Source organism: Pangasianodon hypophthalmus, chromosome 9 (assembly GCF_027358585.1).
Source record: "Pangasianodon hypophthalmus isolate fPanHyp1 chromosome 9, fPanHyp1.pri, whole genome shotgun sequence".
In the NCBI taxonomy this organism is placed as follows: Eukaryota; Metazoa; Chordata; class Actinopteri; order Siluriformes; family Pangasiidae; genus Pangasianodon; species Pangasianodon hypophthalmus.
Window position 1 is genome coordinate 19,053,774 of NC_069718.1, and position 26,670 is coordinate 19,080,443.

Genomic DNA, 26,670 nt, shown 5'->3' on the forward strand with positions numbered 1-26,670 from the left:
AAATATATTCTTCTCTATACAGTGCAGCCAGTACAGAGATCAGCCAGGTATGTGTCAAGTAAAACCGTACTTGTCGCTGGAGTGGAACTATCAAGGGTACATATTTGGCCCCTTTATTATGTATCCTCACCTAGTTCTTCAACTAAAAAAAATATTTAAGGTACATAATTGGCCTTTATAATAAAAGAACAATAGAGGCCTGCTTGATATTACCACCCCAGTGACAATAAAAAGAACAGTTTGGTGCCTTTATTTCAGAGAGTGTGTCCAGTAGAATGAGGAGACATGGTCTACCACTATGGTCTATGCTTTATACTGTTAAAGGATTTAAGTGCTAGCATTCACAAACATGGTTGTAGGCTTCTGTTTCACAGTAAATGGCCTATACTATAAGATTTAGGAAATTAAAATTGTTAATTGTTAGATATAGCCAGTACCAACTAGGCACATAGTTTATGTTTGACAACTTAAAAGTTTGGCCTTCTAAACATAAAACACAAGAACTGAAGAAGAAAATGTGTTGGTTTATATTATAGTGCTATTAGTGCTCCTTTTTTTCTGAGCTAGGCAGTCATTTTGCACTAGGCACTAGTTTGGCCTTGATAACAAAATATCAGTCGGAGTGAAATAATATACAAGCCTAGCTACGACTTCACAAGCTCGAGTGATCAGCCATGTTCACAACAGCAGAAAGTAATAATATGAACCCATTTCAGGCCTAAAATGATAGGCTCGGGGTCAGTAAGGGGTCAGAGGGTAAAGGCTATTCACCCAGCATTCCCAGCTGCAGGATACACAGCCATCTTGGATCTACGAGCAGAGGGGAAATTAATGCGGTTAGTGAATTCTGTCTTTATGAACACTAAAAAAACACAATCCCGTGCGGTAAAACACGAACAGAAATGAACCCCGAGTAATAGTTTTTGATCATTTTATGATTGCACGCGCGCTGCGTGTGAACAGATAGTGCGGTACACACACGGGCTCGTACGTCTCTGTTTTTGTCTGTGCTAGCTGCGTTAGCATTTAGCTAGCGGGCTAACTGTATATAGAGAAGCCAAAAGCCGCATACTAGCGTACTAAATAATATGAGAGTTCAGTACTCCAGCAGTGTTGCGGTGCTGATACGACACGCTGTTCAGTACGACAATGTGCTGTTTTGGATATAGTCTGAGAGATGTAGGCCGGTTTAGAGCGGATATACAGCGGGCCTAAACTCTTGCCCTTCTACAACGAAAGCCACTTTGTTAGCTCCACGGCTAGCTACAGGCTAGTAGTCTAACCAGTAAATTATTAAAAGAAGCGTTATTGTGCTGCTCACGGGCTCCTCTGAGCGCAGGCTAGGTGCAGAGCCGATTAATTAACAATTTATTGACAGACGTAAATCAACCGTTCTTTGCGCTTTTGCGTTTAGCAACTTTAGCTCGATAGATAAGTCGGCTAACAACATTTAGCATCAGCTGGTTATTTAGAGCTAGCTAACATTTGCGGTCCATTTAATTAGCTGACGTTAGCTAGCAGTTCATTCCTGTAGTGTTACCAGCTAGTAAAGTCAGGCTAGATAACTGAAACAATGAGACGTGTTTTACAGAAATTTTAGCAACTCCAATACAGTACATGATTAATATATAGGTTGCTCGCAAAATAACTACACTATTATTGTTATTATTATTATTATTATTATATGAAGTTTTTTAAATGTATATAAAGTTAACTGGTTGGAATGGTTAGCAAGCCTGTGTAGTAGTTTATGAACTAGCAGTGGAGTTAAATAGTTAACTTTTACTTGTGTATCAGGCACCTGCTGCTTCTTAGGGAAAAATCTACCTGTCAGTGCTGACTGTCAAACTATTATAGAAGACCACTGTTTAATATTATTACATCAATAATGTGGGAAAAGATGGTGTACCTACTGATGAAAAAGCAGTGTTTCATAAGTGTGTTCATTTTGGAGCTGTGTTTACTTACTTACTTGCATTTCTTGTGCTTTAGTTTCTTTCAGAACAAAATCAGAAGCACTAGCATTAATCGCTCTCTGGAATATGTGTGTATGAAGTTAAAAAATAACATAAGGAAACATAACTACAGATGGTCTTGGCTTTTTTTTGTTTTTAACTCTTTTTTTTTTTTTTTTTTTTTTTAATCTGTCTCACTGTTTTTACAGGTGACGAACGGTATGTTCAGTGCTACAAGAAAGAAGTTTGTAGAGGGGGTCGAAAGTGACTACCCTGATGAGAGTATGTACTATGGCCAGCCGTCGATGTTTCCTCATCGATCGGAGAAAGATGTAAATACAACCGTTATTTGTTATTATTAATGTGTTACACACAGCTGATCAGACTACTAGGAATAGTGATGAAGATTTGATATTGGATTTGTCTAAGTTTACTATTAAAATGGTGTGAGAGATATTTTGTAATATAGAGTTGAGATAAAAGATGTAAAATTTAGAAGGAAAACTGAAAGGATTGAGCTCTTTTCTGTTTATTCAGATGCTGGCATCTCCTTCGCCGTCATCGTCAGGTCAATTGTCGCAGCTTGGTGCAAGTTTGTATGGTCCCCAAAGTAAGTACATTGATTTAATTGAGGAAGAAGACTACTGTTTTTTTTTTTTTTAAATTAATACAAGGTATTAATGGTTCATCCTTACTTATACAAGTATTGTCACTTTTTTTTTTTTTTTTAATAAAGGTGCACTAGGCTTCTCAATAAGGAGCATGAGCAACAACAACCCTCAGTTAAACCGCAGTTTAACACAAGGTACTCAGTTACCGAGCCATAGCACCCCAACAACGGGGGTCCCAACCATGTCTCTCCATACTCCGCCTTCGCCAAACAGGTACACTTGCTTTATTGTGTTTATACTTTGCATACACACTGTACAACAGAATTGTTTTTAATAAGTACATAAATAAATGCCATATGTTCTGCTCCACAGGGGCATTCTGCCTATGAACTCCAGGAACATGATGAATCACTCGCAAGTGGGCCAGGGCATGAGTCTGGGTGGCAGGACCAACAGTATGGGAAGCTCAGGCCTCGGGAGCCCCAACCGCAGCTCGCCCAGCATCATCTGCATGCCAAAGCAGCAGCCGGCGCGCCAGCCCTTCACCATCAACAGGTTAGAAACATGTCAGCCAAGACAGTACTGCTGAGTCTGGGTGGCAGGCATAAAGCACAATCCATCTGGTTGCTGTTGTATCATATGTGACAGTGTATGTATAAATAATAACCTTTTTTAACAAGGTTTGGTTGTAGATTTTATTGAGTAGTTTTAATTGTCTAGCCTGTGTCAGTAGTAACAACCGTATGTCTATCGTTTCTCAGTATGTCAGGTTTTGGAATGGGTCGAAGTCAGGGGTTTGGTATGAACTCTTTATCGAACAACATCTTTAATGGAACAGGTAAGTTATTTGTGGAAAGTTTGGATATTCTGACAGCTATAAACATATGTGTACCATTCTACATTTACCACCTTTTGTTTCTGGATTAATTTTATTTTGGATGCTGTCGTGTATGTGGGAAAAATGCTAATGTATTACATGGTCTGTGTTATAGATGGGAGTGAAAATGTGACAGGACTGGACCTGTCGGACTTTCCAGCGTTAGCAGACAGAAGTCGGAGGGAAGGAAATGGTAACCCAACACCGTTGCATAATCCCTTGGCTGGAAGGGCTCCCTATGGTGAGGGGTCGTTTCCCCACTAGGAACAGTAAACATAAGAAAGAAAAATGCATCAGCATATGATATTGACTTGTATCCAGTCTAATAGATTTTTACTGTCAAAGCTAAATTATGACTGTAGTTTTTATGTTTACATCACAGTTGGGATGGTCACAAAGCCGTCAACTGAACAGTCCCAAGATTTCTCGATTCACAATGAGGATTTTCCTGCACTGCCTGGGCCTAACTACAAGGACCCAACGTTGAGCTCGGATGAAAGCAAATCAGTCAGTGTTACTCAACCTTTTAACCCGTTTTGCAAAGCCCTTGACCAAATAGCCAAGATAGTAATTTTTGTGCAATTTTTGTTGTGCTGTCAATTCAGCAGAACTTGAACTCATCAACCAAGAGCAGCTCCAGTGCAGACGGCCCCAAGTTCCCAGGCGATAAGACATCAGCACAGAACAACAACCAGCAAAAGAAGGGGATCCAGGTGTTGCCTGATGGTGAGCTTCTATTGAAAGTCTAGCTGCTCGATGTCATGAAGCCTCTCACAATTTTCACACACAATTTCTTACGTGTTTATAAAATTAAAAAATCCTGTAGAATTATGTACTTTTTCATGACATCAGGTGTATAGTTCTAGTTAACTGATATCCTGTTCATGGATTTGACCTCATCAACATTAGTGACATGAAATATTTCATGGGAACTTTCATAGTTGATACGACCTGACAGATTTTTAAACTGTAAGCAGAGCCATGCACAGTAATTAAACCCCAGTCATTGTATTGAGGTCACTCACCACTCTCATTATGAAAATTCATTTCGCACAAAGCTAGGGGTTGATTTGAGACACAGCCACAGCCAGGTAGGATCCTTCTGACAGACACACAAAATTTTTTACGGCAGCTGTAATTGAATATTGCGGCAGTTATTTAAACAGTATCAGCAAGCTGCGCTATAATTATATGCAATCAGAATAATTCATAAGCTTTGATTATTATGCAAGATGTATAGATGTAACTGTCCTGTAACAAATTCCTTGGCTAGAAAGGGTAAAAATATGTTTTCTCTTATTAGCTGAGGTATGTAGTTTGTTTGATTTCAATTCACAGTGCCAAGAAATGCTTAAATTCTTTATCCGTCTTGTATAGCCTACACTCTGTGTGACCACCTGTTGATTTTTAACACATAACTTTTTTTTTTTTTATTTTTTATTGTAGCTTTATTTTTCATCATAAATGGTTGATGCTTTCAATAATTTTAATAAAATAATTATTGTAAAAATGAGTTTTTGAGTGCACCAGCACAAAACATCTCAAGAGGATCACAGTGCATCTAAGAAACATTTATTTTTCCCCAGTAAGCACCTGGCAAAAATGCTAGAAGAAAAGACGTATTTTCACTCACAAAGTGATTAATTACCGATGAAGCTAAAACATTACAGGATGGAATCAGAGATCCAGGGCATGAAAACAAGTGAATTAGTGACTACACACAGGTTCTTTAATTCTTTAATAGTCATGTGATTATACAAGTCTCAAGTATCAGCATTGTTTAGTGAGTATTGTGTTGGGTAGTTTTACAAACAGATATTTTACTCTAATAAAATAAACATGAGCATAATTAAAACATGAAAATGATGTTGATATAACCCTACTCCTTTACAGGCAAGGTGACAAACATTCCTTCTGGAATGGTGACGGATCAGTTTGGAATGATCGGGCTGCTAGCCTTCATCCGAGCAGCTGAAACAGACCCTGGAATGGTTCATCTGGCGTTAGGAAGCGACCTGACCACACTGGGACTTAACCTCAACTCTCCAGAGTATGACACTTGTCTGTGTTTTCTCAGCGCTTTTTTTTTTTTTCTTTTCACCTTCATAGCCCTTTCTGTGTATTAGCATCCTCATCCTGTGTCAAGATTTGTATTGTTCTGATACATTTTAATATATTTTTACATTTCATGGTTCTTCTGCATGTTTCCTGCTGACATTTTATGCTCAAATCTCCTCTAACAGGAATCTGTATCCCAAGTTTGCATCTCCTTGGGCCTCTGCACCATGCCGACCACAGGACATTGGTTAGTGTCTGCTTTATTGAGTGTAAAACACAGCTCTTTGATGTGCATATTGAAGATCGTTTCAACGCTCTTAGTACTGTTTGCCTTTACTCCTCTACAACTGTATACTGCAGTTTTTTTTTTCATTCTACTATCTGGTATCAACCAGAAGAGGATGGTTTCCCTTTTGAGTCTTGCTCCTCTCGAGGTTTTTTCCTGTTGCTGTCTTAGGGTGGTTTTCTTTGCCACTGTCACCTCTGGCTTGTTTATTAGGGATCTAATTCTATACCAATCAAATGAGTTGAATTAATTTTTGGTACAATTCCTTTTCAGACTTCCATGTTCCATCTGAGTACTTAACCAACATTCATATAAGGGACAAGGTATGTGAGAGCGAAGTGAAATCACATGATTATACCACTGCCTCTCTGGCAGACATGCCAGATTAGAGCAGGCAGAGATTTAACTTAGCTGTGTGGAATGAAGGAGCTCTGTGTTCATGGAATATTTGATGCATATTAGCACTATACATATTTTAGTCATGAAAATATATTTTTTTTGTTTGTTTGTCATTCAATTTACCATGCATTGTTTGTCTACAGCTCGCTGCAATAAAACTAGCACGTTACGGGGAGGACCTGCTGTTCTACCTCTACTACATGAATGGAGGAGATCTCTTACAGCTTCTGGCTGCTGTGGAACTGTATGCATGACTCCATACGTTTCATGAACAGATAAGAAATGACACGTCAGTTACAATTAAAGATGAAATTATCAGACCACATATATCATTTTGTGTTGATGTAATATTATATACTATACCCATGTTGCAGCTTTAACCGAGACTGGAGGTACCATAAGGAGGAGAGGGTGTGGATTACAAGAGCACCTGGCATGGAGCCCACTCTGAAGACCAACACTTATGAGAGGGGGACATACTACTTCTTTGATTGTCTTAACTGGAGGAAGGTTGCTAAGGTAAAATTACTGTCCTTCAATAGCTATATAGAATTGTTGAATGGTTATATAATTCAAACTGCAGTCTATAGTTGTTTGCAAATTAGGAGTTATACTGCATATCTTAGTGACATGGTGAAATATGATGGTGTAACTAGACCGAAGACCCAAAAAGCCGAAAGCGAAGCTTAATCTTGGGTAGTCATGTATGGTCACAGTGCTCTCAATGTTTTCATGGCAATATAGCACAGCTCCTGAGTTATTATTCAGTATCCTGTGGTCATTTGCAGCTGCCTAAAGAGTATTAGCATATAAAGTCACAACTTAGTTGTGATCCTTCCAGATATTAGCCCTTAATTAGTACAAATATTACTAACTAAGACTTTTCCACCCACTTCCATTTTAAGGAGTTTCACCTTGAATATGACAAGCTTGAGGAGCGGCCTCATATACCAACCACCTTCAACTACAACCCGGCGCAGCAGGCCTTCTGAACCGGAGGTGCTCAGGCTCTCTGAGCTGCAGGAACAGACCTCAGCACTAGACTTGGCCAACCACAATCTGCTTTTATTCCTCACCTGTCTGGACAAGGACTGCAGGAGGAGGGCAGGGGGTCTCTACCTTAACCAGTGAGGGGAGACACCATGCCTTACCAATAATGTGCTGCCCAAAATGACACACACACACCCCCTTACACTGTTTTTAAATATTCTCATACCCTCTTTCTTTTCCTCCTTTTTCATTTTGAGCACCAGTCTGTATTTTGTTTACGCCTCAGATCAAAAGCCTGTTTGGTCTCTGGCAGGAGAACTGACTTGCAGTACGACAAAAGGCTACGTTTCGTTTTCCGAAACGTACCATGTTAGTAAACAGGACAGACACAAAAATCAATCCAATACATGTGAATACAAAAGGGCGGAAGAAAAATGCAATGTTCATTGTTGCACTATTTAGTAATAAAAGAACACAAAAATTGTTTTGTGCTTTTTTATGTGGAAAAATGCTCTTCTCCTGTTTTTGTCTGGAAGGATACACAGCCTACTGTTAACATCATGGAATCTCTCTTGTCCTTTAGCCTTGTTTTTTTTTCTTCTCCTCCAGAACATTCCTTTGGTCCGTCATCTTAACCGTGCATTCGATCCTACACCTGATCAGGTTTTCTCTGCCTAACTCCAATAATTACAAATCAGACTGTTTTAGTGACCATTGTGGGAACAGCTTGTGGACCATCCTCACCCAGGGGGTTATGACTAAGCTACATTGTTCCAGATAAAACACTTCTCAGTCTTTGTTACGATTTTGTAATAAATGTGTACATTTTTTTTTTATTTTTTTGGACATCACATGAATAAAGATATGTATGTACGAATGTGTATATATTATATATATAGATAGCTGTATCTATATATATATATACATGACGTCTATTTTGGAAAAAGGTAATTATTCTTTGCTCAGCCTCATTTTTAGGAGGTGAGCAGTGGTGGCATTATGTGTTAGAAACAAAAAAACAAAAAAAAAAACAAATAGTGTTAATAATATTGAGCTGCCAGACAGGGCTAAACACTTGTTACCCTGTGCACTTAAGACCAAGATAAATATTCAAAAAATGGAAGGCCAGATTTTTCGAACCAAGGAAATCTATATCCCAAGCCCCCGAAAGAGAAGGTGTTAACATTTCACATGCAGCTGTTTGAATAGAAGCATTTCATAGGAAAAAGAAAATTGGTAATACTGCTAACAAAAAAAAACAAAAAAACAGACCAGTCTTGTATTTTCTGAAAACGTTGAACGCGTCTTTCTTTCCTTTGTAATAAAGCAGAACGGCTTTCCTGAACCAGTGTTTGTCTCTCTATGGGATGGGTTCGAGGGCTATGAGGAGCAGCAGTGAAAGACTGGCAGAGTTTGAACCAAGACTGAGAAAGAACACTTCAGCTACTGCATGGAAGGTGTGCACACGTTACAATGACTAAAACAAGGCTGCAGCAATACTGCTAAAATATATTGTGACTATCTGACGATAGGTGAATACCTAATTTCATGTAGCATTTTTTCTTCAAATAAATTAGAACCCAGTAATGCATGTGATTAACAGAATATCTGTAGGCCCCTTAGCTGTAAATAAGTGACTTAAGTTGAACATCCCAGAGACTGTATTCCAAGAAATCTTTTTATTTTATGACATTACACATAATGGTTAGTTTTCCACAAATTATATTATTATTTTTATTATTATTATGCTATTTTTTTTATTTTATTTTACTTTTTTTAAACAAAAAATGACAACGGTTCAAGGAGGAAAGTCTGTATTCAACTGGAATGTTTTCAAAAATTCTACCATTAAGCATTATGTGCATTTAAAACAAACAAACAAACAAACAAAGCTTCAGATGCACACATTTTTATACAGATAGGTACTCAATACAATGTTAGTTTGCTACATTTCCATGGACTTGAGCTCACTGAACAAAAAATCAATCGTGTCATTTCTCTTCTAATACTTGGGCAGGCCTCCCCTCGCCAATCTGGTCACATGAGGATCCCGCCAGTTTATTGAGAGAGTTCCTATTAATTTTTTTCCCTTCCCTTCACTGACAGGGTGTGCAACCTCGTGAGATTTCATGGTACCTATCTTGGTGTTTCACCTGCTGTTCCAAATAATCCCACAAGTTTCCTATGGAATTAAGTTCTGGTGAGTTTGCAGGCCAGTGAATATGTCCCAGTGTCCCATCACTGTACAATGAAGTTTTGGCAGGCGGATGTGAGCAATTTCTTGTCCAGAGAGCCTATGTTGGTTTTTAAAAAATGCCACCTTTTCACATTGCTCAACACAACACTTATTTCTCCTTACATAGAGTGTTACACTGGACAGGACATTCTCAGAGCAGAATCAATTGCAGAACTATAACTCATTAGCATACTGTACCAAAGAAACTGAGTTAGACACCTAGTTATGAAAATTACCTAGCTAGAAATGCAATCTTTTATTCTTCTCTTAAGTGCATTAGAATGTACTCGGAACTCATTGTAAAACTGTCACTGTTGTAAATCTAGCAACTGGCCTACCTCCATGTAGAACCTGTTATATAAGCACCTCCACTTTATACATTATCATGAAGAATCTGGAAAGACATTTCTAATCAAATTAGCAAAGGGAAATTATCAAAGATGATTTGATTTGTAATTAAAAATCAAACTTTGCTTTAGTATTTCAAAACAGTTGCCATACTAAAATATTTCTTAAAACTAAAAAAAGGTCTCATTCACCAACTAATTACAGCTGCCAAACTTGCTCACCTGACAGTTATCTGACAAAATCTGTCTAGCAATGCAGAAAATAATAGTGACATGAGCATGTTTTTCTAGAAGCAGATCACAGTCAGTTCCAGTCCTAAGTGCATTAGAAGGAATACACATTCACACTGCATGTTCCTGATTCACGGTCAGTGACCACAGGCCATTTATCTTTTATCTTGCCATGCAATACTGAGTTACAATCCAAAACATGGCACTCTATACAGTTTCTGGATAAGCTGGTTTGTTTCCACTCCGTAATATGACCTTAAAGACTTGAAGTGGGAGATGTTTTTAGTTTCACTTGGCACCCGGCTCAGGGGTGGCAGCAGCCTCAGATGAAGCAGCATCCTCTAAAACACAGAATACATATAAGGAGAACATAATTAATACATTTAAACACATTTTTGCTGGCAGTTCTATAAACCCTGAGACTGGGTCAAGACATTCAAAGACAAAAAATCCACCCTGAACAACTTGGCTAATGGTTTCCTACATGACCCACAATGCCATTCGACTACCTGCTGATAATGGAGCCATTGGGATTTAGCCCTGCTTTATCTCTACCTAAAGAGAGTGATGCAGCAGTGCTTTAGCTCTTTAGTCTGTCCAGCTCTCTCATGTCCTCATCTGTACACTCTGTTTAAGCAGATCAGGTTCCAAGGCTTCAACTTTCATGCTAATACCTCCATCAACACCATCGCGCTCAGCATCTCGGAGATCGATAACTAGCCAAGCAGCGTTTTTGCTGTAACTCAGCACAACTGCATCGTGTAGCTGCATTACATTTTGGAACTTTTGATTATAACATTTGTTATCTCCTCTACTTCAACACTGGATTTCTCATTAATATGAGGTTGCATGTTCCTGAAAGATTTTGTTTCTCTTTTGTTTTCAGGAGCCTGACTATCACTTATGCTTGAGATGACTGAAATTTTACTCATAATGCATTGTAACTGTATTAGTAATGTCCTCATTTGATGTCTGAGCGAAAGACAACCACTAACCTCTCATGGGAATAACCAAAATACTGCACTAACCACCGAATTAACATCAGAATTGCTAAGCACATCACAAGTATAGTTTGATATAAATATGTTTAATGTATTTCAGGGCAGAGGTGTCCTTTAAGGGCTTCTTTTGTTTGAAATTTGGTTCTATTCTACCCATTTTTTCAGCATCTTGTAAAGGTGCAAACTACGAGAAGGTTGTTGCAATTAAAAAGATTTCTGATAATGAGAAGAAATGGTCAACACCAGGTAAGCTCATGACTTGTGCTACTTACCGTGGACACAGTAACCAATGCTCAGCACTTCATTTCTATATTTATCCCTTTGATATATCCTGATTTGGGTCTCTGTGTGGTAGATTTGAGCTGCACCATGATGTTTAATTTATATATTTGCTTCCTAAGATCAGTTTGTTAGGGCAGATGCAAGCACACCAGGGTTGAAAATAAGTGAACCAAGTGATACGAGTGTCAAAGAGTTGTTTTATTTTTAAATAAAATGCAGAACGTTTTATATCAGCAACTCCTCTTTAGTTTAGTTACTTTAATGGGAACACTGATTAAAACTCCATGCTATTACTTTAACTTTAATTAAAGTAATTAACATTCTACTTAAAGCAACCATTCCAATGCCTTTTTACAACACATGGAAAGATTTCCATTTTCCTGCTGTCTAGTAATGGTACAAAAGAGCAGTGTACCTACCCCTATCCTTCTTCTCCTGAGTTTCCTCCGCTGCAGTCTTGTCGGCCCTGAAGAATATCCGTGCACTGCTCAGAGAGAAGTACAGCAGCTCGAACTCCTGCCAGCAGAAAAAAACATACATCATGCATCAGTGCTTTATAAAAAAACAAACAAACAAACAAAAAAAACCACTCAAACTAGTCATCACAAACATCACATTTTTTTCAACATTGTTCCCACTCTTTTTTTGGAGGGGTTGTGACCCTAGTGTCCCTTCACTATTTGCTTACAGGTGAGTGATCTTTTTACTGAATGCACACTCAAATGTAAGCTTAGAAATAAACCTGGATAAGAAAAATACTAGCTAAGCTTAAAAGAAATATGCAATTTCAATGGCATAATAGCCCAATGTGACCTTTTGCAAGAACCTCGCAAATATTCCCATCATTAGAAAACTAATTTCTCAATTTCCAGGTTTTCCAAGGTGTGTGGGAACTCGGCAGATTATTTATTCATTCGTTTTCAGTATATATCCTGGTCAGGTTTGTGGTGGAGCCCATTCTGAGAACACTGGACAAGAGGCGGGAATGCACCTTGGATAGGACTCCTGTCCATCCACACTCATTCACACCTAAGGGAAATTTGGGAAGTGGGAGGAAACTGGAGAACCCAGAGAAAACCCACACAGACATGGAGAGCATTCGAAACTCCATACAGTCAGAGATATATAAACATATATAAGGCATAGAGAACTTGAAGAATGAACTTCTCAATACAGCAGTTGCTGGCACACCTGCAGGTAGATGTCTAGTCTCTTCTGAGTTAAGTTCATGGTCTGCATCAGTTTCTCATCTTGGTTGGTGGCCTGAACATTCTGTTCTTTCACCACTGCATTCATCTCCTTCATGTATTTCTCTCGAACTGCCTGGAACCAATGCAATGAGTCAAACTCCTGATATTGGTCCAGCAGCTTCAAGATGTAAGCAACACCTTAGGAGAGAAATAGTGGAAAATTGACATGCTGCCCTTCAGAGAAGCACAATCACAGACAATGAAACACAGGTTTTTGTGTAACAGAAATATCTGACACTTACCCATGGCAAAGCCATCATCTGTAAATGCTGCACCACTTTTGTTCTTTTTGTTCAGCTTCTCCTTGCAGCTGATGGAGTGTTCTACAAAGTTTACTGTCTGAAAATGGGGAGGTCATAAAAATGCTTACTAAAGTATTTCCCATTGATTAGGCATAGGGACTTATTCAATGGTTTAATGAGTATGAAAACAATGTCAATATGCTATGGCCTTCACAAATATCTTTTGGAAGCATAGTGCTCCACCACTCCTGTATAGTTTGTTAGATTCTGGAGCAGTGGATTTGTAGAATCTCTGGAACTGTATTAAAGTGGTGTAGTGGTGGATTTGTAAAATCCCTGGAACTGATTTGTAGGCACACTGAAGCTGTTCTGGTGGCTCTGGGTGGCATAAAACCTTACTAAAACCATATGTTGTTTTTTTCCTCTTTCATTTTCACCCATCTTTACTTACATATTCATAGTGCCTGGTATTTTAATGAGGGTGAAAATGTAGAAATGTAAAAATGACCTGGGTCTTTTTTTTTTTTTTTTTTTTAGATTCTCAAGCATTAAAATATTTTAAACATTTTTATTCTGCACAGAATATTTTAATGGTTTAAAATCACAGATTCAAGGGTATGTTTAAAAATAAAAATTATAGAACATTTAGCAGAAGGAAAACTGGAATAAATCTGATAACCTTAAACCACAGGGTTTGCTGCTTACCAAAGGAGGAACGATCATGTAGAAGTTCCTCAAGTGCATATTCTTCACGCTGCGGAACTCCGGGGCAAAAACTCCCACAAGCATTTTGAAATACTCAGTTCCCTCAGCTGAGTTACTGGTCAGGTCGCTGAGTACACAGTCTAGAACGCTGAAATGGCACAAGTTTGTTTTCTGTTTCTCTTGATGAAAATGCTTAACTTAATGCTGGAGATGTTCTTCTGAGCTATTTAGACTTTCCCACTTGCTAGGTATCAATGCATATGCTTTTCATTGCACTCACAGGGAAAAATGAGCAAAATGGATGAAGAAAGACCATATTTTAGTACCTGGCTGCTTTCTGAGTCTCTTCAGTGAGACCCTCCTCCTTCACCAACTCCTCAAAGTTCACAATATCCTCAAGATCAGGAACAAACCTGAAATGTTAGTAGTATACTTATGAAATGATATTCTACATTTTCATGTTATAATAAGAAGCTTAAGTTAGTTCATGTGTGTGTGTATGTGTGTGTGTGTGCACATGGCTCAGAATGTGACTTTACCTGATGGCGCTGCTGCAGCAGTGAAGACCCCCAGAGCGGATCATCCGTACGTACCCCATTGCATTACCTACGAAAGGAAAAAACCAAAGTCAGAGTAGAAACACGTTAAATTCAACTCAATTTCAATTATATTTTATTTATATAGTGCTTTTAACAACGGAAATCAGAAAGCAGCTTTACAGAAATATAAATTTTAAAAGTATAAATTTTTCCCTAATGAGCAAGCCAGAGGCGACAGAGGCAAGGAAAAACTCCCTGAGATGACATGAGGAAGAAACCTTGAGAGGAGCTAGACTCAGTCATCATCTTGGTGACACCGAATAGTGTGATTATAAATAATTTCTCTATAACTGTATACTATATACTGTATACTCCTGTGTTAACAGGAACTTGAGTATGAGCATCATTATAGCTTTAACTTTAAGTCTGTTGTATCAGATTGAAGTTATTAACTGTTCAGTGATGGAGGCTGGAGTGCAAACTGTTCTCAGCAACCTACAAGTGCTATAAATAACAACATACAAGTGTTGTGATAACTGCAGCATAAACAAGTTCTTACCAATCTGGCTGATGAGTTGTCTGAACTGGTCCAGGTAGCTCTGGCCATCTGGAGTGATGCCCAATTTCCTAATACCACGGTTGAACTTTTCTGCCCTCTCAAAGGGGTACTATAAACAATATTGACAAAGAATCAGGAAACACCTGATCAGAGCATAGACAAATATATATTGAAACAAATGCTTATATTTTAAAGAAAGAAACCTGAGATATCAACCTTTTGATCTGACTGGTCTTTAGTTTCTCTGAAGAAACGGATGTCTTTGATAAGCCTGGACTTGATGTGCTCATCGTACATGAATTGACTGAAAATGTAGAACTTCTTTTGGAGGAACTGATAAGTAAAGTTCACCTGAACAGAAATGAATGTCTGTCAGTGAGATCTGACAGGAGCTCAGCAAGGCAGAATTTTCTCAGGACACTGAATTAAGCAACAGAACTAAAATAGCTTCTGATTATAAAGCTTCACGTACAGTTGTGTTCATGATACCAGTCCCATGGGTGCGGATGGAGTTAGCAATGTGCCGAATGTTGATAGTGTTCAAGTGCTTGTTGTTGCTGGTCTTCTCAATGAAGATCTACAAAATGAATGCAGAGAAGATAAGTGTGACTTGCACACAAAGCATTGTAGACAGGATTAACAATCCAGAGCCAACTGGTTTCAAAAAACAGGACCTACCTGGTTGTTCAGATTGTAGAGATAACGTGAGACAAAAACGTGGATGTTCCTCATAATCTCCAATACATCCAGCCCCTAACAAAAATCAGTGTGATTGCATGAAGCAGATGTTAATGTTACTGTACATATATTATTAATGTAAAACACGCTCAAGACCTTCTAATGACATAGAGACTAAATATAACCCAACATACCTGTTCCAGAGTCTGGCTGGGGAGATGAGCCTCAGTCATGACCAGGCCATAGCGCTGCGTGGCCAGGTTCCTCATCTCACTGTACGTGGCCCAGTCATGGAGTGCCACTGTTGTCAGGTTGTAAAATGTTTTGTCCAGGTAGTGTGTGACATAGGCTGCATAAACAACAACACCATGTGATACACATACAGACCGTCCGCTCTCACAGCAGACACAGAAGGTCTTATCATTCTTACCACAATGTGCAAATATTCCTTTATAGAGCACATGCAGTTAGCTTGCCTTGGGTTCGTTAATGTGTTATAAATAACGCTCATCATCACTGACCTTTGATGTCTATGAAGCGATTGAAGAAGCGGATAGGCTTCAGGGAAAAGAAGTGAGCCAGATCTTTCATGCCTACTTTGAAAGGGTTACGGTCATCCAGCTTGAGATGTGTGTGCACAGAAAGACGGAGGTCTTTCTCTATCTCCTTACACAGCTTGTCCAACAAATGCTAATGGAAGAAAGACACCAACAAAAGTTCCTTCTACATCCACATGCAACTCTATTTCTATGCGCAATTATTTTTGGATGTTAAAAAAACTCATTTTAAAAACTAGATCTACTGTGGGGTAAAAATTCATATGCAACTATTTCATCTTTGCTCAAGGAAGATGTGGGGAACAGCATACAGCCGCTTTCATGTAACATTAAAGAGCAGACCATGGTGGCTATATTTACCTAGTGTATGTCTGTGAATGACAAGGTTGTCTACAACTGAGGTAAGTTGAATACCTGAGTAGGCTTACCATGCATTAAAAAAAGATTAATGCTGAGGCTTAGCTAACAGCTGTTTGTTTATCTAACTAAGGCTCCATTCAAACTATACCATTTGGCAGTTATAGTGACTCTAAAATTGTGCATAATGTTACATTACAGCCAGCAGGAAGAAGTAGAACGGACATTGCATTTTATGAACAAGTAAATGCTTTTACATTCATGCACCACTGAGAACTTGCAAACTACAGACCTTTTAGATGTAGACTTTAGACAGATCATCAATAGGTAATATTATTTTAAGTGTTTATCAAAGTCAGAATTTGCATATGAAATTTTTAGCACCTTGAGTTTATATCCTAAACAAAAATTATCTTATCATTAATATTTAATATAAAACTTTAATCATATGGTGGGTCAGATGCCATAAGCAGTCCTACCCACCTATAGCTGAAATGTCACTGATTTCAGCCAACCCATTACAATTATTATTCCCCCCCCTACCCCCCAAACCCATTTCAGCTACTCGTTCCTCACCTCAGTGAAGACCCCCATGATCTCGCTGTCATAGCACTCCAGTAGCTGCTCACAGGACTCCATGTGTTTGGCGTATAGCATGGTGGGCACACAGTCTCTTAGAGCGCTAAACATATACTAAAGGACACCAGGCAAAAAAAAAACAAACAAAAAAAAAACAACAGCTTAATTACTGGACAGATAGAAGCAAAATAGGATTCAGAATAAGCAGTAGCACTTTCACCACTGGAATTTCAGTTCCTGTATCAGAAGCATTTCATCACCAAAACGTTTTGCAATAAGGACAGTGGACTGTCAGTAGACATACATGTATTCTAGCTGCATCCATAGCATTATCATAAACATCATCCAGGTAAATGGGAAACACTGCACGGTGCCAGTAGAGAAAGCTGCAATCACACTGCACTTTGACCCTGAGGAGAAGAAACAGTTTCTTACTTTAAAACATTAGAAGACTAAATCATGCTATTGTAAAATTGTAAAAGAACACTTATATAAATATGTATATGCAAATAAAACATATAAACTTATGGCATTGACGGTCCTTTTGTAGTTCTGTAGGTCTCACCTCTCTCTTAATTCACTAATGAGGTCCAGTTTCTTTAGGACAAGTTGTAACGGCAGAAGCTCCTCATCCTTGAATGTTTTCTGGAAAGCAAAATGAAGCACATTTGTATGCATGATGAATATATTGTTGAAATTTAGTCTGCCAGTGTAACCTTTTCAAAAACAGCCATAGAGCTGTGAAGAGCTCAGGTAAAGAGAGAATTAGCACTAGCTTTGTGCAAGCTCAGAGAACAAAGTGACCACAATAACTTTTATCCAATTGCAAGGTCTTAAAGCACCTCATAGCACATGCTTCCTTACCATCTGAGTGCCCACACTGAGCGCTAGGGACACCACCAGTCTTCTCTCCCTGGTGCTCGGGCCATTCAGTGTGTTCTCAGCGAGCACCAGGGCCGAAAGCACATCCAGCCTCTGCTCACTGTACTTCTTATCAGAGATCACTCTTTTCTACAGTACAACAGCAAGCCATTTTTACAAAAGAAGACAAGAAATGTAGGCATTTTATGGTATGGTAAAATACTGAAGAATGATAAAATAGTACTAATAACAATATCCCCAAATATTTGGAACAGTGGGGTCAAAATATTATATTTTTTACGGAATGCAATAATGACTTTACCTTAGCTGTAGAAATAGAGGCTAGAGCTTGTGACTGCAGCTGCTGTGTGATATGGGACACAGAGTCTGCCACCACAAGGGATCGCCGGTGGAACGTGTGCTCTACTGCCTTTGTTTTTTTGTTTTTTTTTTAAAAAAAAGAAAAATGAGTAAATAGACTAATTAATCAATCAGTCAAAAACAGTCAGTGCAGAATTTTAAAAAACATTAAATTACAATATTTATTGCTAAATATAATATTCAGTAATATCTCATTGCATTGCATATGTGGATAGGTGGAAGTCAGATAAAGATCACAGTATAGAGGAAAGGTTTACCTTCAGTAGCTCTACTAGACGACACAGGGCCTTCACAGAGGTCTTGGTCATGGGTCGCTGCATGGACATGTAGAGGTTCATGGTGGTTTTTATGATAGTGCTGATGCTGTATGCATATAGGATTCCCTGCAGGCAAAATACACATAACAAGCTCTCATTAGACATTTTAAATTAATCACTAAAACAGACTATCACCACAAAAGTTTACCTACTTGATTCTCTTCATTTCATTGACTTCTTTACTCTTAAATTTTAAGCAACCACCAGTTGTTCCAGATTCTCATTCACTCTCATAAAAAAAACTGAGGCTTAAATAGTTAAACCCTTTTAAATTATTTATTCTGATTTGAGCCACTGATGTATTGTTTTAGATAGCTATTACAATGCATGGAACAGGTGTCTGATACAGAAGCAGCCCTGGATCACTTGCTCAGGTTAGTCATTGGTATAACAATAGCGTTAAATGTGAGTCCAGGGGCATGGACACTCTAAACTCTCCAGAAAAGTCTAACTTCTTTTGTGATTCAAACTGCACAATCTTCTTTACCTGTACGAATACATTGCACCTATTGCTCAGATCTTCTGAGAGTTTCTCAGTTTTCTGGTCTTTAGATAAGATGGCCTCCATCTTCATCATCCAGGAGGTTACAAAAACATAGTAAGACTGCACATCCCTAGAAAAGGAAAGAAGCACAGCGTTAGGGCACAGCATTAGCACAGCAAAAATGGATATAATTAACACACAAAACATTTATTTTGCCATTCATCTTCAGTAACCGCTTTATCTTGGTCAGGGTTGCAGTGAATCAAGAACCTATCCTGGGAACACCACTGAGGATGACCATTAATTTACCCTCAAGCCAACTTAAAGCCAGGTCACGAATCTTGTGGTGCTATCTTAAAGCTTGAGGGTAAACAGAGAGCAAATTCAATGCATGCATGTGTACCATAAAACTCACTTTGTTAGTGTCTGTGCCTTTTGTTGTAAGAATGTATCTCTGCTGATACGAATGGCCTGGAGACTTTTCTTATCCATCAGCTTGGCTGCTGCTGGGATCTTATTAATCAAAAATGTATCAGGAAACCAGATTATGTTGGCAGTCAGTGTAACTGCAGGGACCTTGAAGAGAAAGCGAAAAGTGTTAAATATATTAAGAAAAAAGTTCTGCTTTAAAAGTTATACATGTGGTATATTCAACTAAAGACTTAAATGTTTACGCTGTTCACAAAATCTGATCAAATTGGATATGATTAATGATAGTCAATTATATTAAGACTTTTTTAAGTCTGAAAGCCTGACAGCCCTGCTGATTTTAGCTAACGAACAAGTCCACTGTGGGATGAATTTAGGTAAAGAGGGAAAATACACAGACCTGAGTTTGACACAAACCTTTTTACACACATCCAAAAGAGCTTTGTAGAGCCTCTTGTCCACTGTACGAAAAATGTGGAAATGCAGGGCGAAGAGGCCACAGACCCCGGCATACTTATCCCTTTGGTCAATCTCTGCAGGCTCCCCTGTGAACACAAGTATTCAGCAATTATGTACAACTGAACCAGTGACTTAATTCTTCAGTACTTTCCCAATAACACAAGGCATGATGTAATTTTTATACAGCACTACTTAGGTATATTACTTATTTTGATTAATCAATGTTAAACACTAACCAAGTTTTGACTCCACATTGGCAAAGATAGTGCGAATGTTGTGAGCAAACTCCTCAGCAAAGGCACTGTTTTTAGAGACTGATACACCTTCCCCAGGATTATCAAATCTCTGGTCTACACAAGCCTATCAGGAACAGAAAGAAAAACTGAAATACACATATGCAAATTATCTTACATTATCCCAGACTGATGTAACAAACTGGTAATATTTGGTTTTATTTGGCTTACAGAGACAGATGATCAAAGAGGTTTGGAGATTCAGAAAAGACATTGACTGGAAATGTACAATTCTTTTAATTTCAAGACTAGATTTTGCAAATCTCGCTCGTCCTAACTTTCACATATTTGCGGTATAAGCCATTTCCCTATTTTAAGACATTCCCTGTTTATGCCTTATTGAAGACTTCAGGGCAATGGTGGCTCAGTGTTTAAGCCTCTGGGCTACTGATCAGAAGGTTGCAAGTTCAAGCCCTGGCACTGCCAAGGTGCCATCATTGGACCCTTTAACAAAAAAGGCCCTCAACCCTTCCTGCTCCAGAGGCACCAGATCATGGCTCTGACCTCTGTGCCCTGACCTCAACTTCCTAAAATTTCTTTATTTTGTCTTAAGGTTTATACAATAACCACACTGTATTCTTACTGTATTCTTAGTGAATACTATCTGTAATAGAATATTGTTTAATCAAATTAAGCAGACAGCTGTCAAAATCACTGAAATTGTTTGTTAATGGTAATTTGTTAATGTTTCACTGATAAGAAGTGACGATGATATGAACTGGATATTATGAATGTATTGGAACGGCAAGGCCAATCCTTTTGTTTTGTATATACTGAAGACAATTGGGTTTGAGATCAAAAGAAGAATATGAGATGATAGATCAGAATTTTAGCTTTCATTTCCTTACATCTAGACATGTTAAACAATGATTGTTTAAACAGTTCTACTCTAAAATCTACTCTTGGTTTGAGCCCTGGGTTTCGCGTGTGAAGACTGCATTTGTTGTTCAAAAAGGATAAACCAACATGAAGACCAGAGAGCTGTCTCTAGGAGAAAAGCAAATGACTCTGAAGCTGAGAAAATAGGGAAAAATCGATCAAAGCACTAGCACAAGCATTGGGCATGGCCAATACACCAATTTGGAACGTCCTGAAAAAGGAAGAAACCACCGGTGTACTAACAACCAGATATGGAACAGGCAAGCCAAGGAAATGAACAGCACTTGATGACAGAAACATTGTGAGAGCTGTGAAAAAAACCCCAAAAACAACAGTCAATGACATCACCAACAACCTCCACAAGGCAGGGGTGAAGATATTACAATCCACTGTTCAAAGAAGACTTTGAGAGCAAAAATATAGAGGCCATACCACAAGATGCAAGACAATCACCAGCAGTAAGAATCAGAAGACCAGATTGGAATTCGCAAAGAAATACAGAGATGAGCCACAAAAGTTCGGAAACCAAGATTAACCTCTCCTAATGTGATGGAAAGGCCAAAGCATAAAGAAAGAAAGGATGCATGATGGAAGTATCATAGATAGAGTCATGGCTTGGGCTTGCATGGCTGCTTCTGGAACAGGCTCATTTATCTTTATTGATGATGTAACTCATGAAGGGAGCAGAATGAATTCAGAAGTCTACAGAAAACATTCTCTTTGCCAATTTACAGAGAAACACATCCAATCTACTCGGGAGGAACTTCATGGTGCAGCAAGACAATGATCCAAAACACATTGCCAACACAACAGGACTTTATTAGGGGAAAAAAGTGGAAGGTTTTAGACTGGCCAAGTCAATCAGCAGACCTTAACCCAAGTGAGCATGCATTTCACTTCCTGAAATGAAAAACCCCCCAAAACAAACAACAACTGAAAGAAGCTGTGGTATGAGCCCGGAAAAGCATCACAAAAGAAGAATGCAACAGTTTGGTGAAGTCAGTTAGTGGGTCACCAGCTTGATAAATTGGTGTCAGCAAAGGTGTCATGTTCTAAGTTGTTTAATACATCTAGATCAGAATAAATAAATATCAGAAAATGAAAGCTAAAATTCTGATCTGTCCTCTCATATTCATCTTTTGATCTCAAACCCAAATGTCTTCAGTGTACACCAAAAACAATAATTGGCCTTGATGTTCCAATACTTTCGGAGGGGACTGTATCAAGAATAATTTATAACACTAAAATCCTCCCAGTAGTTTATTCTACAGTGTTAATACACACAGTCCAAGGTTAGGTTCAAAGAGGTATTTACACTTTTTAAGAATTGTTCAGATTGGTATGTACACATTATTGTCAGTAATTACTCAGGATGTATTCGTTTATTTAGGCAGTAATGAATTGCATACCTTGAAATGAACTTTGAAATAAATGATTTAAATAACTTAAGAGGCATATATATGAGTAAGGACAAATTTGTATTAACTGTCCAGAGGATAACAGCAAAACTGTTACATAGCAGACGACCTGAATTCCAAACTGAGTATTGCTAACACTAAGATTAGTACAAGAAAAGGCTGCATAATAACCTGAAAGATCATGCTGTCCAGAAGCTGGCCCTCCAGCTTCAACAAAAGCTTCTCAAAAGGCTTCAGCTTCTCTTCAGGAATAGCAAATTTAGATGGGTTGTGGTGGACAGATTTAAGTAATCTGTAAAGTCAAGAAAAAATTCCAGTTACTCAATATATACAGAGCCACATATGGCTGATAAAATAAGCCCATATTACGTATGAAACTGCCATATCTGATTAATTCTAATGAGCAAGAAAGCGTAAAAGAGTTTCCATATGCTGTTCACCTTTTGTACATCTTCCAGTGATCTCTTAAAGTGCCATGATTCTCCATGATCTCATCCAAGGTGATCAGAACCACCAGGAGTTCACCTAGATGCTCATATACCGTCTGCCCAAAATACAGCAATCATTATCTCACATGCAGAATCACATAATGAACACACAAAATGAACACCACAGAAAAAAATGAAAAATGTTACCTGAAAATGTACTCCACTTGACTCAATGATTTTTGTGGCAGCTCTACAAAGAAAAAATACAGACAATGAAAGTGAAAATATGATAAAATATGAAAAAAGAAATACATCACAAACAATTTGCATTAGTGTAAAGCTCACTTGTTGCTGTTGTACAGTGCAGCCAGCTGGTGAACCAGGTTAACCACAACCTCAAAGCACCGAGACACAAAGCAAGACAGTTCCTGCACACACACACACAAAGAGAGAAAGAGAGATTTTACCAAATCATTATAATAAATTACTGGTAAAATATTTCACCAACAGGCTCTGATGTTATACACACTGAGTCACAAAATGTGTCTCACCTGTAAAAATGAGATGAAGCGTCCCATTTGAACTTGACACTCTCCCTCCACCACACTGGTGTCTGAAACTGCCAGACAGAAAACACATCACTATCAGAAGGATTCACACACAGCTTTCTTGATTGTGTGAGATAGGCTAAGGCAAAGTGACGTGGTATCTGTTGCTAAAGTAATGACATTTCAGTGAATAATAACTAATACAGTTTGTTGCCAATAACCAACCTTAGAAGAGATATTCCCGATAAGGGGAAAACACAATTGATTACCTCCTTCACCATAATACAGCAAGCCATTGTAGAATTTTGTTTCAGCCTAAATGTGGGAGACAAAGCATTGTCTTCTCATAAAGGTCATGATCTAAATCTAGATCTCATCTAATTAAAAACTAATTAAGACTAAAAGTACAGTTCTAAAATCTTGCTACCAGTACAGGTTCTATTAATCTCTTTAATTTATTTGTCAAATACAGTAAAACTAACATTTTCCACATACCTCATATTTCAGCTTCTTAACTTCACTGCAGAGAGCCGCATAGACTGTAATGACTTTATTTAGGACCTAAATAATAGAACATAGACCACAGGGTAGACTGCTGCTTTTAACAGCACTTATTTTGAAATAATACAATGTAAATTAATTACAGTCATCAGATCAGTATACATATATAATGAGGTTGAACAGTTCAATGGTGGCTCAACGGTTAAGACTCTGGGTTACTGATCAGAAGGTTGGGGGTTCAAGGCCCAGCACTTCCTTAGGCCCTTGAGCAAGACCTGTAACCCTATCTACTCCAGGGGCACTGCATCATCACTGACCCCAGCTTCCTAATAAAGCTGGGATATGTGAAGAAAAGAATTTCACTATGTTATAATGTATATGTGACAAAAATAAAAGGTTTCTATGTTTTTTCCTTCCCCATTTTGGTCACCTGCCACATCGGCCAGCTCTCCCAATCATACGACTACTAACTACCAGGGAAGGTGAATGCTACTGCATCTTTCTGTACTGCTACTCTATCTGCCCTTTTTGTATATATAAACTCACACATGCCTGTTATTGGTTAGTGTCACTGTGATTGACAGGGAAGAAAGCACAGACAATTTTGCTCCCTTGGCTCCCTGTCACTTCTTGCAATCTCCGACAAGAAGGTGAACACTTCTCTGTTGTGCCACGTGGGAGCAGAGATCCTCATTTTTTAAAATGGAAAAACACATTTTTATTTTAAAATCCATACACAAAAAAAAATATTTTTAGTTTAATCTTATTGTGTATTAAATTAAGGATTTGTGGTAGGTATATTCTGACATGAAAGAACTCAGTCTCCATGCTTTCCATGCACAATTAAAAAGAAAACTTTTCATGGCTGGTAAAGTTATCAAATATTTCAATTTTCTTGACTTTGTGGGAGAATCAGAGCACTGACCTGAAAGTTCTCAGAAATACACAGCCAATAATCTACAGCACAGAGATACAGGAAAATGCCCACCATATTTTCTGTTCAAATATAAACAAAGCTGCCATAGTCATTAAAATTGTGATTTGAGACTTACCTTATTTTCTGTTTTAATTAGCTCCAAAAGGGAAGACTGTTCATAAGGGAGGAGCTGTATGGTGGCAAAAGAGGATAAAAAAAAAATTATGATTACTTAACTTTAGCATCTCTGAAAGCAATGAGGAAGAACATCAGCTGAATGATGAAACAAGAAAGCACCTTCAGTGCTATCGGGTCTAAAGTGAAATCCCAAACATCTCCGATGGAGTCGTCCAGGGCTTCCTCTATAGCTTTCAGTTGAGACGTGTAGTCCTCTAAGAACTTGTTATAGTTTTTCAGCTGCACTTCTGTGTGAATTTCTATGTTGAGAGAGAGAGAGAAAGAGAGAAGTGCCATAATACAACAAACTGGCTGCTTCCTTTATTACTTGTACTTGACATTTTTGTTTCTGGGGCAGAAAGTAAAAACACCTTGCTATCTAATGTACTAAAGTAAGCCTAAACCCTGTTTATATATGTTTTTACTAGATTACACTGATTAATAGCTAGTGACTCAGACTAAACAACACTGTCATTGTTTTTTTGTAGGTTCTGACATTACAGTGATCACCTCCATGTAAGAAGTTTAGTCGGAAACTTGTTGAGGTATTGAGGTGTCCATCTTCTCACTCAATCCCTCCCTCCCTCTCAGCCTCCCTCACTCTTTCCCTTCCTCGCTAACTCACTCCCTCACTCACTCTTTCTCTCTGTCCCTCAGTAACTCCCTCACTCTTTCCCTCCCTCACTAACTCACTCCTTCCCTCCCTCCCTCTGTCCCTCACTAACTTCCTCTGTCCCTCACTCTTTCCCTCCCTCTCTCACTAACTCCCTCTCTCTTTCCCTCCGTCCCTCACTAACTCCCTCACTCTTTCCCTCCGTCCCTCACTAACTCCCTCACTCTTTCCCTCCCTCTCTCCCTCATTAACTCCCTCACACTGGGCGGTCAGTCAGGTCATGTGACTGAACCTACTAAGTGAACTATGCAGCCATCAAGCTAGAAACTGTAGCCATATTTCTATACTAATAAAAACCCAAATTCAGTGTCACGTGCCTCGTTATTTACTACACTAATTTTCCAAGTTATATCGCTAATATCGGGTTTTTCTAACCTGACCAGTCATTCATCAAATGATAGCATCATCAGATGCTGTGTAGCTAATAGTCCAGCTGAATCAAAGTGACACCACTCTGTCTATCTGTAATGAAAACAAAAATGGTCGTCTCTGGAGTCAGATGCATGAATAACAACGCAATGTACAGGCTAGACTTTAAAACACAGCCTGACAAATGTGATCAGCAACACAACACCAGCTCCAGCTCCAGTGCTAGCCAGCTATTCTCGCTAAGCTTCGCTAGGTCAACAAAAACAAGGCGCTCTGCTGTAACAGACACATTTCTTACTCTGAGATCCGTCATCAAAGCGATCAAACTCCCAGTCGGGTGATATTGACTCCACTGCCATCCTTAAAAACAGCTAGAGTCGAGCTTAGCCTACAGTGAACCGCAGGCAGTACTGCCTGACTCGCTGGCCTGATATCAACCTGGAGAAAGTAAACTGTACTAATCTTCCTTGTTCTGAGGTCTCCTTGGGTCAGGAAATTTTTTTTCCTACCCGTATTACTGTAAATCCCGCCCAACTGCACAAGCTGCTAGTGGGCGTGGCTACTCGAAACAGCGACTCTATCGAAACGGCCAGGTCACGTGAACGGAAGCGCCGTTACTTCACTTCGTTTCAAAAGTTTTGTTGCGCCTTCGTTCTAAAACGAGTTTGGGGTATGTTTCGAAACACAGACAGTGAATCATTTTCCCAAGTGATTCTCATAAACTAGTTCAAAGCTTCAGAAAGGCTCATGTATTCCATCACCACGACATTGATTGGCTGCTAGCCAACTCGGTGTGAA

At 38.7% G+C, this 26,670-nt stretch overlaps 2 protein-coding genes across 4 annotated transcripts; one reads left to right on the forward strand and one right to left on the reverse strand.

The window, feature by feature from the left end:
• Nucleotides 1–682: 682 nt before the first annotated feature.
• On the forward strand, nucleotides 683–8,521 carry cnot2 (CCR4-NOT transcription complex, subunit 2). 3 transcript variants are annotated; one of them, XM_026918634.3, is made up of 15 exons: nucleotides 683–836; nucleotides 2,165–2,287; nucleotides 2,493–2,565; nucleotides 2,692–2,839; nucleotides 2,939–3,121; nucleotides 3,328–3,404; nucleotides 3,559–3,684; nucleotides 3,826–3,950; nucleotides 4,049–4,169; nucleotides 5,337–5,493; nucleotides 5,687–5,748; nucleotides 6,061–6,110; nucleotides 6,330–6,430; nucleotides 6,561–6,705; nucleotides 7,092–8,521. In XM_026918634.3, the coding sequence occupies exons 2-15, from the start codon at nucleotides 2,177–2,179 to the stop codon at nucleotides 7,176–7,178; spliced, it is 1,566 nt and encodes a 521-aa protein (XP_026774435.1). In that variant the 5' UTR covers nucleotides 683–836; nucleotides 2,165–2,176; the 3' UTR covers nucleotides 7,179–8,521. The 3 variants fall into 3 exon arrangements, with proteins under 3 accessions (XP_026774435.1, XP_053092792.1, XP_053092793.1); XM_053236817.1 differs by having other exon boundaries at nucleotides 4,052–4,169; XM_053236818.1 differs by lacking the exon at nucleotides 7,092–8,521 and having other exon boundaries at nucleotides 6,330–6,475; nucleotides 6,561–6,700.
• Nucleotides 8,522–8,836: 315 nt separating this feature from the next.
• Nucleotides 8,837–26,668, reverse strand: washc4 (WASH complex subunit 4). Its single transcript, XM_026919382.3, has 33 exons — nucleotides 26,171–26,668; nucleotides 24,951–25,090; nucleotides 24,790–24,843; nucleotides 23,732–23,797; nucleotides 23,506–23,551; nucleotides 23,240–23,307; nucleotides 23,034–23,116; nucleotides 22,896–22,938; nucleotides 22,701–22,804; nucleotides 22,432–22,552; nucleotides 19,907–20,030; nucleotides 19,629–19,756; nucleotides 19,198–19,358; nucleotides 18,786–18,912; nucleotides 18,239–18,364; nucleotides 17,923–18,030; nucleotides 17,604–17,750; nucleotides 17,305–17,384; nucleotides 17,044–17,149; nucleotides 16,737–16,853; nucleotides 15,768–15,936; nucleotides 15,441–15,595; nucleotides 15,247–15,321; nucleotides 15,041–15,145; nucleotides 14,785–14,919; nucleotides 14,569–14,677; nucleotides 14,010–14,076; nucleotides 13,797–13,883; nucleotides 13,471–13,618; nucleotides 12,766–12,862; nucleotides 12,465–12,661; nucleotides 11,693–11,789; nucleotides 8,837–10,331 (listed from the first exon to the last, which is right to left on the reverse strand). Exons 1-33 carry the CDS (start codon nucleotides 26,229–26,231, stop codon nucleotides 10,279–10,281), a joined length of 3,504 nt encoding a protein of 1,167 aa, XP_026775183.2. The 5' UTR covers nucleotides 26,232–26,668; the 3' UTR covers nucleotides 8,837–10,278.
• Nucleotides 26,669–26,670: the final 2 nt, after the last annotated feature.